This window comes from Carassius auratus, chromosome 47 (assembly GCF_003368295.1).
Source record: "Carassius auratus strain Wakin chromosome 47, ASM336829v1, whole genome shotgun sequence".
NCBI classification, from domain to species: domain Eukaryota; kingdom Metazoa; phylum Chordata; class Actinopteri; order Cypriniformes; family Cyprinidae; genus Carassius; species Carassius auratus.
This window is the reverse complement of record NC_039289.1, coordinates 8,086,320-8,100,497: the sequence shown is the minus strand read 5'-3', so window position 1 is coordinate 8,100,497 and position 14,178 is coordinate 8,086,320. Positions and strand designations below refer to the sequence as shown.

At 38.7% G+C, this 14,178-nt stretch overlaps 1 protein-coding gene across 3 annotated transcripts in view; it reads right to left on the bottom strand.

Moving 5' to 3' along the window:
• Nucleotides 1-236: 236 nt before the first annotated feature.
• nr5a2 (nuclear receptor subfamily 5, group A, member 2) overlaps nucleotides 237-14,178 on the bottom strand; it is a 48,253-nt gene continuing 34,311 nt past the window's right edge. For 2 of the 3 annotated variants that reach the window (XM_026236051.1, XM_026236049.1), the window contains exon 7: nucleotides 237-1,923. In XM_026236051.1, the coding sequence (XP_026091836.1) occupies nucleotides 1,676-1,923 (248 nt within the window). In that variant the 3' untranslated portion in view covers nucleotides 237-1,675. The remainder of the gene's footprint in view (nucleotides 1,924-14,178) is intronic. The other variant, XM_026236050.1, reaches the window with a different exon arrangement.

Below are 14,178 nucleotides of genomic sequence, written 5' to 3'. Positions count from 1 at the left end.
GAAACCAAAACAATAAATTAAGCTTAACCAGTGACGTACATTTCAAACGTAGAACGTAACAACAGATATCCACAGAAATAAACCAGCACAATTTAAAAAAAAAAAATAATTGCATTATGAAACTCAATATTAAGTGAGATTCCTCTCTGATTTAGTGTCTCGCGACATAATTAAGTACTGGTAAAGAAAGATGAAAACTGTACACACCTAAGAAAGCAAACAAGAGAAATATAATCTTTTCTGAACATTGTTTTGTTTTTATATGAAATCATTGCTTTGCAATTGAATGCATCACAGTTATCTCCCACATGATCACATGAATGTAAACACCTCATTTCTTTTCAATTGTATAACATTAATACTTTATACAGTGTGTTTGTATGTATAGATATATATAATATGTACTTTTTATATTACATATCGTAATTCACATCAGCATGGTTAGCTAGCATGGAAATGAAATAAGGCAAGACTCACATGACTGTGACATCACAAATTATTAATACTGATAGTTAAGGTTGTTTTTTTTTTTCTTTTTCTTTCTTCCTTTTTTGTTCACTGCAGGCTTTGGTCTTGTGTTGGCGGTATTTCTTCATACTGGCTCTGAGACTGCACTTTATACGCATTCACATTTGTTGATGAGCAAACTGTTAAATGTTCCAACCAAGCAGAAAAATATACACCAAAATATGAAAAAGATGTGTTTGGTGAGGTAAATGTTTTTAAGCATTTTTTGAAGATGAATCTTCCACGTCACACTGCATCCCACAAATCCAAAAATAAGAAATTATTTTTTATTATATTTTTATAGTTGCATTTAATTGGTAATTGTTAATAATTATTAATTTCTGTTTCCATGTCAATTCAGCATTTTTACTCCCAAAATTTAGTTTATTTTAAAGCATTTAGCACATTTACTTACAAAATGAATTTTGTATTGTGAATCACTTTTCATTCAATTATTCAATAATCATTATTTCATTTGACTTTGCATATTAAATAATCAATCCTTTTTTATCAATAATATCTATTTATATATATATGTTCTTGACAGGGTGTGTGATTTTTATCCTTTTCCACTTTTGGAGAGAAAATATTGGTAAAAGTAGCCTCGGAGTGAGAAGAAGAAGAAGAAGAAATGGCTGCCCAATTGAAAAGAGAAATAGGATGCGTTGTTTTTTGGTGAGGGGCTGGAATAAAGTCTTAGTTGGCGCTGATGCGGGCAATGGCTGGTTTTCCATCTTACCTCTGCCTACTGGCTCCGGCCCAGCTTGTGTGCCTTAAAACAGACAGAGGAAGGCCACATGGCCAGGTCCTAATGGAAACTTTGGGTCAATGCTGGCGATCCAGTCTTGAAACAGCGCCCAGTCGTTTCCCGGTAATCTTACACCCGCCAGCTCAAGTCTAGTGTAAGGTGGACGTTTCAGTCGTGGCAAATCCGCAGCCTAAAGGTCATTGTAACTCTTGATTGGTTCAATTCATTTCTTTACCAGAAATGCATCTGCCCTTCGAGCCAAACCCTAGCTTTTGGGTTTTCAGATCCAAAGTGTTCGTCCCACCGCAAACCCATGCAGTCAGTGCGCATGTCGTGCACATTTCATCACTGGAAGGCTATGTCTGGTGATGACGCTGACTGAGGTGCGATGTGTCGAGACCAAAGGCTCACCACCGGTCCTCAGGCACGTTTGGCGTGCAGCATCTCTATAAGTAGATTGTTACAGGGCACGTCACCGTTCAGGTGTTTGTAGTACAGATACTCCTCAGCCTGCAGGCTGATGGCCCGGATCTCCGGCAGCCGCAGCAGCAGCTGACCGAACTTGTCTGTCTGCTGAGGGTAGTTACACATCACGTAGTCCAGCAGCGCTGCGTTGACCTGCTCCTGGACGCTCTCCACCAGGTGGAAGTTCTCCAGGTTCTTGACGTCTGAAGAAAGAGGAGATGATACAATTTTGTGGTTACTGAAATGTTTTATGAAATATTTTATATACTACTGGTTTTACTACATTATTTTTTAATTGATAATCAGAAACAGAAAACCAGAAAACCGGAAGTATAATATGCTCACAAAGGGTGGACTTTTATTTAGCAATTATTATTGATAAAATTTTTTTTGAAATATTATTGCAATTTAAAATAACTCTTTTCTATTTGAATATATTTTAAAATGTATTTTATTCAAGGGATGCAAAGCTGAATTTTCAGCATCATTACTCCAGTCTTCAGTGTCACATGTTTCAGAAATCGATTTTTCTAATAATTCAACGGCCCGGAGTCAATTATTCCTTACTGTTTTTTTAATGGTTATAATATTGCCCGATATATGTATTGTGGTATTATTAATCAAATAAATGCAGCTTTTGGATTCTCCCTTTCACCAGAAACAGATCACCAGTGATCGAGATTTCAGATGTCTTAGTTTTTCATCAGATTTTTATGCTCTAGGTTTTCCTCGTGGTGTCTTTCATTCATGGCGTGTTAATGTGTTGCGGTGAGCTGCATGTGTTCTTGTGTTTCAGATGAAGGTGTGGCTGGAGCTGCTAATGAATCCCTGGAGTGTGGCTCTATTTAATCAGGTTTTGAGGGGCCACCTCATGTGATCTTTTATTTATCCCTTTGACCCGGGGTTGAAAGGGAGCGTGGTCATCCCGCTGTAGTCCCACCTAATGGAGACTGCTGGGGTCCGAACGACTGTGAAAGCACTCGGACCCACCCAGCCATATCTAATGAGCCAGCTGACACTTCCCTGCCTGCTCTCTTTTCACCTAAAAATAATCGAGACGACAAAAAACAGAGGAGGTGTAGGGGGAAGTGACTCCATCAGCAATGTAATGAGGTCAGAAGGGCAAGCCGTGAGTCCTTCATGGCACTGGTGAGGAAGTTTGACCCCTGGGTGACACCAGCAGGCACAATCTGGACAAAGAAGGGGTTCACCAGAAGATGACCAATTACAAATCTCCAGCTTCAGACGGGTTTTTTTAGCCCTCCCGAAAAGCGGTAAACAAACAATGCACTCCACAGACCTTTTTTGAGGGTGAGATGTTAAAATACAGAGAAAGAGTGGCAGAGAAACTTGAACAGTCTGTCCGTTTGTCTCTCTATACTGTATATTGTCTGTTCTGTATTTCAGTTTTCTGAAAATTCCTGTCTTATGCACATAAACTGACAGTCTTATAAGCACTTATAAGCGACTACTAAATATTGTAGAAACTTTGCAATGATTTGCATCGTAAAAAGCGCTATACAAATAAACTTGAATTGAATTGAATTTCAGTGAGTGCCAACTTGCAGAATATATATATATTTTTGGTCACACTTTATTTTAGGGTCCAATTCTCACTATTAACTAACCATTAACTATGACTTTTGCCTCAATTAACTCCTTATTTGCTGCTTATTAATAGTTTATAAGGTAGTTGTTAAGTTTAGGGAATTGGGTAGGATTCTGGATGTCATGCATTACATGTACTTTATAAGCACTAATAAACAGCCAATATGTTAATAATAGACATGCTAATAAGCAACTAGTTATTAGTGTGAATTGGATCCTATACTAAAGTGTTACCATATATTTTTTTAACTGAATGCACCGATTTGCTGCATTTTCAAATTTAGTTACTATAGTTCCTTGATCCAAATTTCTGTGAGTGAGTTATGGCTGTTTTGTTTTTCTATACTGATTAAAGAAATTTATTACCACAAAAAGTATGGTGACCGGGAGGTGACATGGTCGTTCACTTAGTTTTGTCATGGCCACGACAGAAATCATTGGAGCCTGCATGGCCACAAGATATTAATTTGTGGGAACGTCATATTAACACGTTGGAACATTACATTATGTTGTGGCCTCGAGATGCTATGTTGAGGGAACGTGGCCGAGTTTAATGTGTAAACAAATCTGTGTTACCATAGCAACCTGAGAATTTTAGATATGAATAGAACTTTTTTTATTAACATTAAACATTTAATTTAATATTAGAATATTATTATCACTAATTGTTATTACATTAGCTTATTAAAGCTATATTTTTATATTTATGGTTGTATATGCTTATTTCCCGTTTCAATTTGTGTATCGCTTTACCTAGTTAACGTTTTGTATAACTATGCTAGTATTTGGTAGCCTACCATATATTTGGCAAATAAAGATTTGACTTTATGATTGTATCTATGCCCACGTGCGATGATAAATGAGTGTGTTGTGTTTTCATACGAATAAAACTATGTGAATGATTAATTACTCAATGAAACACTATAATATTTATAATCACAGTCCATTAATTAGCCAAAATAAAATGAAATATATTTTACATTTAAACTGCATTCCAGCAAAAAATCCAGTCAGCATAATCAAAGCTTGATTGGCATGTCGAGCATTTACAGTATGTTATTATTTACAAAAGTATTCAAAGCGTTAAGCGAAGAGATCGAAATGAAGGGAAAAATTAATATAGACATATTAAAATAATAATAGGCTAATAATAATAATAATATACAAATATTATGGGGAAAAGACGATAAGTTTATGGACTTACAAGACTGTAGGATGCATAAAAATGTTTTCTTGTTAGCCTATTTACGCATTAAACTTGTGGCCTCAAAAAAAATACTGTATGTCATTCCCTCAACATAGCATCTCGAAGCCACGACATAATATCACATTCCCATGAGTAAATATGTCGTGGCCATGACAAAACTAAGTGAACCGACCATGTCACCTCCCGGTCACTGTAAAAAAAGTCTAATTATTGTGGGGCCACCTTTGAACATGAAAACCCAAAGCAGAGGGATGGGTTAAAAGAGTTGACTGATCGATGACAATGGCTTGATCTCTTCTGCCCCGAGCAAGAGAGGCAGGTTGTGAGGAGAGAATTAATGTGTTTGTTTAATTTATCCATGAAAAGAGATACTTAATCATGCCGACAGATACCAAAATAAAAGCAGGAAAACCGTACAAGAAGCAGTTATCCAGTCAGGTTGAAGCATCGCATGGTAAGCACTCTTATTTTCTATCTCAACATTTAGCCACTGAGGGACTAATTATCAACTTTTTATTTTTTATTTTCATGATATTGTGCACTATGGCCGGGATGTAGCCAGCCTCTAAACCCTCAGGTCCTGAGGAATTCATTGTTCATTTGACTAGCACTCATGCTAGACGACCCCGCATATCCACTCGCAGACATCCCCAGCTCTACCCCTCGCCTTGTGATACGCTGGGATGCTTTTTAATTAGAAAGGATTTTCTAAGTGAAAAAAAGATCATTCCACACGAAATTCATGCCGGCAACCCCCCAAGGCCCTTGTGAGGTTCATTTGTATACTGACATGGATGCACAAATATAGCAAGACCGCATTCGACATACACAATCTTGTTCATCAGCTCGCTACAGTAATGGCATATTGATTACAATTTGTTAGTATGCATACTGCAAATGAAGATATACAAGGATATGGAATTTCACCACTAATAGTTTAGTCAATGAGCAATTAAATCACAATTCCATATTTGAAAGGCAAATGATAAATCCATTGACATTTCTAGCAGGCAGATTTGAGAGTATTGAAGGATTTCTTGTAGGAAGCTGATCGTTTAAAAGCAGGGTGGTGATTCAGGACAGTATTGTGTATTTGTAAAAGTTTATGACTGTGTATAGACTAAAGAGTGTGTACAGAGAGTTCCAAAGGGCAAAATATCTCCTTCCCTTTGGCTTTACAGCATGCTGTAATCATATAGTCAGACTCAAGAATGTCAAAATGTCATTTTTATTCATCATTAACGTCTTCCAGATTTGCACCAATCAGGAACTGGGGCGGTACATGAACTCCACTGACCTCCAAACACCCATTTTTCATCTAATCCCGCCCCTGAAGCTCTACTCATGGCCAATGTCCACCTGGTCAATGGTGATAATATTTACTCAATGTGTTTTACTTCTGTTTAGGTGGTTTGGACATATTTTGAGAGCTTTTGGAATCCAAAATTTGGATGCAAAATCAGTCGCCACAGTGAACCATACAAACTTTATTCTCTTTAATATTGCATATCAATTAGCGCATCGCTTGTTTCTCTGGGGTTTGTTCTTCCTGACTAAGCCATGTAAGGCCAGGGGGGATGTGAAGGGCTCAATCTGCTCATCCCTGCTCACCTCTGACCGCTATAAAAAGGGAATTAAACAGGACTGGTACAGTTGGGGATATATTAAGTCAAATGTAAGACTGTCATAGCAGCACTGAGCAGGTTGAAGAGACGTCCCAGTCGCCCAAGGATAGTTTTGATGCCGCACACTTGACGCAGGGAGGAAGGGTATAAAACACTGTAGGTGTGATTAAATAAACACAAGAAACTGGGGCAAATGTTTCTAGTTACAAATGCTAGCTGAAAGGCCCTCTGCCTGCTCTTAAGGTGAGGGAAAATATATTTACATCTGTTTATCTTTTGGCGCAATCACTGTCAGGAGCTTACAGGTTAAGGGTGTGGTAGCTGTCTGTGTCTGTCTGTCTGTCTGTATCTCTCTGTCTGTCTGTCTGTCTGTCTGTATCTCTCTGTGTATTTATCTGTCTGTATCTATGTCTGTCTGTATCTGTCTGTCTGTATCTATCTGTCTATCTCTGTCTGTCTGTATCTATCTGTCTCTGTCTGTCTGTCTGTCTGCATCTCTCTGTCTGTCTGTCTGTATCTATCTATCTATCTGTCTGTCTGTCTGTCTGTATCTCTCTGTCTGTCTGTCTGTCTGTCTGTCTGTATCTCTCTGTCGGTCTGTCTGTCTCTGTCTGTCTGTCTCTGTCTATCTGTCTTTCTGTCTGGAACTCTCTGTCTATCTATCTGTCTATCTATCTGTCTGTCTGTCTGTATCTCTCTGTCTGTCTATCTCTCTGTCTCTGTCTATCGGTCTGTCTTTCTGTCTGTCTGTCTGTCAGTCTGTCTTTCTGTCTGTCTGTCTGTCTGTCTGTCTGTCTGTATCTCTGTATCTGTCTGTCTGTATCTCTCTGTCTCTGTCTTTCTGTCTGTCTGTCTGTCTGTCTCTCTGTCTGTCTGTCTGTCTGTCTGTCTCTGTCTATCTATCTGTCTATCCATGTCTGTCTGTCTCTCTCTCTGTCTGTCGTCACATTTCTGAAAAAAAAGAAACCATCATTTTGAGAGGCGGTTCGTTTCTGAACAACCAAATGAGCTTCTCTCTTGACTTCTCCCTGTCGATCTTTATCTAATCACGATAGTCTCTGACCATGTTATTTGTATTCAACATGTTTTCGTGCCAGTTTGACTGCATGTGTAGAAAAGGGGAGCATTGAGCTCTTCTTGTTTATAATAAAGTGACAGAAAATCATTCAGGGGTCAAGTATCCCCCCAAAACTCTACCTGCAGTCCAGATCCTGCCAATAGTGGAAACCACACACCTAATGAGGTCATTAAAGCCAAGCCTCCATCAATATCTCTCTTTTTTTCCCCCTCTATCCAGTTTTTGACAAATTTTAATTAATAATTCAACACAGTGCCTGGGGATGTATATTCTTGAGTGAAGGACAGTTAACCCATAACATGATTTTTCCTCCTTTTATTTGGCCACTTTTTCATTTTTATTTATGATTGACCATCAAAGTGTTTGCTTTAATTAAAAATTAGTAAGGCTGCATGCATTGACCCAAAAGGTAGTGTTTTTTCGTAGTTTTTGTCTTTCTCTTAAATGCATAATAAAGCTGCGTCTATATTTTGATAGATGTGAGTGTAAATTCTGGTTTAATTCATTCTGCTTAGAAGCTGCACTCTCCTTTACCTTGAAGATAACGTTACATGACGTGTTTGTAAGCTTCCTGTCAAAGCTAAACTAAGCTTATTTGTGGAGCTTTAGCTTAAAGTAGTAAAATATCATAAGATGTGTAGCACTCAGAGATTAAATTTATAAAACAAAACATATTTAATTCACAAATTGTTCAGATAACTACTGGACGATAAATGATGTAGTTCCCATATGAGAAAAAAATATATTTTTCAGACCAAAATTTTTGCAGAATATATATATAATGTGTATGTATGTAGGTGTAAAGTAATAACCAAAAAATTTTGTTAACTTATCTCTAATATATAAATATATTTTAACCTGTATAGTAGCTAAATAATATTGGTGTTGTGTTTTTTGTTGGCAAATATGCAAATCTAGCACTGCTGTTGCATTTAATGTGTTGTGCATTTTCAGCAATGCTGAATGCAGTATTTTTTTTCTCTTTCAAACAAGCACTTTTAAGTTGAACGTGAAGAATTTCACCTCAAGATGAATGGTGCAGACATCTGATAGTAACTCTATCACCTTAAACATGCTCTTACATGTTAAGCACCTCTACATCATTTCTTGTCCTCAATCGAATTGTCCATACTGTCATAAAAATGGCAACCCTCCAGAAACAAAATAGTTCCAAGACAAGACTGCCTCCAAGCATGGAAAACACCAGGAATAGACAACACCCCACTCGGCCACTCTTCCCAGCATTCCCACTGTTGACAGACAACACACGGCCCTTGCCCAAGTCTCTTAGTGACCTCACACCTCCCCTGCCATTCTTGTTAAACCTTCTCCCCCAAGTGAGACAATGTTTAGATGAATTCTCATTTCTATATTTGTCCCTGTAGTGTGACACCCATCCAGCCCCACTCCATCAGAGCAGGTTTACGTTACAGGAAGACTGATGATGGGGCATTTTTTCCAATCAAGAAGGCGGTGCAGGCATTCCTCAGCTTTGTTGCTTTAAATACAATGATGGGGGGAGTAAGGAGAGGTGGATGAAAAGGAGAACAAGAGACATGGTTGCAGCACCTGTCGGCTCATTTGTGCCATCACGTTTAACAGCGGGCTCCAGTTACAGGGGACGGTTTTAGGGCTTAGCTGCTCTCTGGTGCCCTGGACACATCAATGTCTTTGTGATACTGATTTTGGCAGATGTTTGATATCAACATTATATTCACCAAGACAAAGCCATCCGTTAAGTCACAACTTTAAAAGACATATATGTGAGAACGATTTTATATTTAGAATACTTTTAGTTTTAATAGCAAGTCAGTTTTACTTGGTGTACTTAGCTTTCATATGGAAAGCAGATCTGCATCATCCATTGTTCTTGTGAATTATTGTAATCACAATTTTGATAAATTATACTTAATGGTTCTAATTAGATGGTTATAATTGGTCAGCTGTGGTATTCTGCAGTATATACTGGGGTGTAACGGTACGTGTATTCGTACCGGACTATTTCGGTACAGGGATTTCGGTACGGTGCACGTGTGTGCCGAATGACCGAATGCAATATTTTGTGTGCAGAACATAGGTACATTTTCGTGTTTCCACACGAACATATTAAGTGGCTGAAGTCTGCAGCTGATTCTAAAGTTTTCAAAAGGCATTACGCGAGTGCAAACATCACTACAACTAGGAAAAAATGGCCGTAATTCAAACGCAGCTCCCGTAGTCAGCTAGCCTTAAGACTATAAATTATTTATATTTAAAAAAAAATTTATACTTTCATCCATTATATTGGAATTATATATTTTCTTTCATTGATATATTATTGGTATTTTATTACTGATTTGATACGTATGGTGGCTAGTGATATACAATACATTTGAATATTTTATGTAATACAACTACTAGTTCTAATAATTAATGGATATATATATATAGAGAGAGAGAGATAGAGATTTTTTCCTTTTTATAATTTTAGGCTATTGACAATACAGTGAAAACTCAAAATAATAGAAATATAAAAATATATATATATATATAATATAGAAATAGAAAATATTTCTTTATACACAAATCATTCAGTACTGTTTTCAAGGGGCACGTCTGCTCAGCTGTGTGGTGTATGTTTGACCCGAGTGCTCATGGGGGCTGAGTGTTTTCCTTCCGCTGTGACTGGCTCACTTTTATAGAACTCTTTCTATGAAATTGATTGAGAAATGACAGAGGGGAGTTTATGTTGGCGCTTGTGTAACGCCCTTATCTGTGTTTGTGTGCAATGTTTAAATAAGAGCTGGCGGCTCCCTGATCAATAGACACCTCCTACCACAGCGGCTTGTGTCTCCCTGGCCAGTTTGAAGGTCCTGGGCTAGTGGGCTCTCTTCGCAGACCCTGAGAAATGGCAGAATTTAATTGGCACGGAAAAGGGTAACATTTCACCCATGGTGACAAGCTAGTGAGACCTCAAGTCATGTAAGAAAGAAGAAACAGGAAAAAAAAACTCAGATATGTACAGGCAACAACAACAAGGCCCCTTTACAATGCACAAAAACGCAAAGCGCGGCTGCAGTGAGAGTGAATAATGAACTTCAGCCCATTGATCGGAAAAACAAAGCCTGTATATGTTTGTCCCAGCAGGACCGCAGGTCTCATAAATCTTTAAGGGTGATCTGTTTTTGCCATGCCGTTCCTTTTCAAATGCATCCCTTTCGATTCAAGTGATAGACAGAAGCGGTGAGCTATTATTATTTTATAGTGTGCAAGCTGATTATACTTTGAAATTAATATGTGTATTGCAAGTTAAAGCTACGAATGATCGCTAAAGGTGTGTCTAAAAAATCGAATGCAAAAGTCTGGAACATTACAGATATTGCTAGTTGTTGTTAGCGGTGAATCTTGTAGCATCGCAGGCCAGTTATCATAAAAATGGCACCCAAGCGCTCAGTTCTGGGGCAAGTATCTGCACAAACAGGCAGAAAGAAGCCGTGGTTTCGTATGATTGATATTTCCAGGGCAGGAATCACTTAGGAAACACCTGACATGAGCGGGGCATGTTTCGGGCCCGGCCTGCCTGCTAAGTACTGGAGCGTGAGCCAGCTAGCGTGTTATGCAGCCGGTAATAAAAGTTGGTCATTGATTTTCTGTAGTTGCTTGTAACAGTTAATGTTGATACATCAATAGCTAAAGGAAAGCACAGGCTTTAATAGGAGGCTGAAAATGTGGAAATATGGGAGGCTTGGGCGTTAAATCACAGAATCTATCCCCCAGATCGATAAGACAGTTACAGCAAGTGTCCCTCTGCTTTCCTAATGTTTTACAATAAACTGACAGCTTGTAATAAGGCTCTGGCAGAGGCAGAGAAAGAGAGGAATCAGACGGGACAGAGGCAACAGTTGTGAGACGGAGAAGGAAAACTAGTACCTATAGCTCACTGTATTCTCAATCACTTCATCCACTGCTTTTGTCGAAGGAAAAGCCAGCCGGTCCTCAAAACTTTTACAAACACCACACGTTTTACCATACTTAAATCCATTCAGCAGAATAAAAAGACTGGGCCTTATAACATCACAATGACAGTGATTTGTAATTCGGGCTGAAATTAGATTCTAGAATTGAGATTCAAGTGCAATGCTAAAATCACAACACAGAACTTCTATCTGTCAAGAGTAATACACAGAGTTCATCTTGCCTTTATCAAGAGTAAATCCATAGATGTAGATTCCTGCCTATGTTACTTATCTGAAGCGTTTGTAGACATTTAGATAACGTTGCAAATGGCTAACGATCGCCAATCACACTTAAAGTTGTTTGCAATTTAAGCTAATCATAAAGTAATGTGTAGTAACAGATAAAGAACAAAAAGCCAAGAGATAAAAGCAAATTGCAGCCGTGACACACAAGCAAAGTGTTGAAATCGGAGCGGAATGGCTGGAATTCGGCGAACTGACTGAACGCATGACAAAAGCTAGTGGGGCTAAAGGTAAAGTGCCATCCTTTCACTCCCCTCTAAAAGCACTGTGCCGTGTCCACAGATATCAGCGGCTTTTAAAGCTTGATAAAGTCTGAAAGCCTCTTAAGGCTCCTAATGAGGCTGCCGTTTCAAAGAGAGCCTCTCGCCGAAGTGCCAGAAGTGTGGGTTTTGATTTCTGTGGCGTGGAATGAAAGGACGGTGGGCAAAAGAAATAACCCTTAAATATTAGGTATTGATTAGAGCCGGGCCTCATATCTTCCACATGACTTACAACCCGTCAGTGCCAAACTGCTTGGCTCACAAGAAAAACCTGCCCCTATTATCTTGCATTTAATTAAGACATAGCTGCAGTTTTATGCACCATTATTTGGCCCCGGCCAGGGGTCTCCAAGGCGTAAATATTGAACCGTCCCAGCCCTCGAATGTTAATCAATCCCAACTGACTTCCATATTATTTGGTCTGTTTCAGGAAATGAATATTTGCACCTGTTATGAGCCTTTGCGCATGCATTACTGATCTCCCCTCTCTTTGCACAAGGGTAGACGTATCGATTTAGATCAAGGAAACAAGACAGGCTGGCTTAATTAGAGCTTACCTATGTGGGAACAGCCTTTTTAGCTTCTTTAAAGCAAGAGTAAAGGGGAATGACTGCGTGCCGTGACTGTATGCTGTACTGTTCAGAGGTGTTTGGAAGAGACCCCACAGCCAAGCCTCGGGGACTTGATATGCATCCCATCTCGTAGTCAAGTGTTGATGCCCTTATACCGGTGTCCTCTACATTTTGATGATAAAGAAGAGGAGTCGAAAATGCGAATAATTCCGATAATTTTCATTTAAAAATAACTGATGAAAATACGACAAGGCCAGTTTGCATATTTTGGTTAAATTTGTTTAATATATAAAGATTGACTAATTGGTTTAATTTCTCGACAACAAATGTTATTTCGTATACTATCTGGCATTTTTGTACTTTGAGGAATTTTTCAATGGCCCAAGTCAATGGGATGCATTTTTTTTTTAGTGACCTTTCTCTCTTTTTGACCTAAAATTGTTCCTACGACCCTGGTTGACTGCTAGTGGTTCATGACTTGTTTTTTTGGTCACTGTATCAGTGTTTCAGCAGCTACCACCATTTTAGCATTTCTAGTTAGTAAAACCTGTCTCGAGATGTTCTTGAGGTGTTAACTGAGGGTCGAGACGATCACAGCAGCAGCTTCAACTGAAACGTTGGCGTTTGTCTCAGAAGTGGCCTCTACGATCATCTCTACCCCCATTACACTCCACGAAAACACTGTTCACCCTTCAGCGCCTTTCCTGCTGTTGAGAAAATCAATGTGTTGGTCGTAATTATTTAACCGTTGATAAAGCCTTCAGCTCCTGATAGAGCCCAAGCACCTATTCAACACACTGGGGCTGACAGTGGGAAAGACAGAGATGCTTTGGCTGGAAGAAAAGCGTGAGAAGTGATCGGCTGACTGCCATCGGTCCACTGGACAAACCGGAGGGATAGAGGAGACAAGTGACTGCTCCCGGGTCAACTCATGTCTCTCCTCCTCTTTATTGACACTTAGCTTTACAAAGAGCCCCCCTGCGCTCCCCAGACAGTGACAAATTGCGATGGTTTGGCTGTGTTGAGAGTGAACGGACACTAACTTAAAGCAGTGGGGAGTGGAGCAGCGTAGGTAAATGTGATTTTGATTTCCGTTAACAGGCTTCATTTATTGTTCATTTACAATACAAAGACACTACGTTTAACGAGTGTTAGAGGACTGATACACTGGATTTAATGTTTTGATATCATGGAGCCCAGGTGGCCTCGAAACGTTTGTTCTTGTGTGTGTGGCCTTGGGTTTACCAGCACATTTACCTGATAACTGATTCTGTTTTATGATTAAAAAAAAATAATATTTGGTATGAAATTGTATTATGACAACAGCTGCCACAACTGTACTAACACAAAATGTTATACATATTTATAATTTTGAATTCCAAATGCATAAACTATTTTTTTTACATGCATAATTATTGTATTTAGCATTTTCTTGATTTTCTTTCCCATTACATTTTAAGTTGCAATAATATCTAATATATTTTATAACCGACATGGCAAAGCAATCTTGATAAAATTAGCAGAATTTCGTTGATTTAAATGTGCATTTTTATTTTTATTTTTTTATTATTTTTTTTTTTCATTGGTCAAAATAGCTCAATAGCAATCCATGCAATTGGGGATTTCTTGTGAGGGCGAAAGACTTCCCAAAGCAGATTTCACAACAGACGATCATGTGTTGATCATGTGAATTTTTTGCGTTGACCAACACAGTAATGCAAGAACGCTCCTTAATCATTCACGTACATGCTAACATGGAATGTTTTAGCAACCTTGTAGGAACGCTTTGGTGACATACGTTTAAAAAGGGTTGCAGAATGAGCAGTGGTCTGAGACTGAGAGAGGAGTTCCCATAATTCCAGTAGTTTTC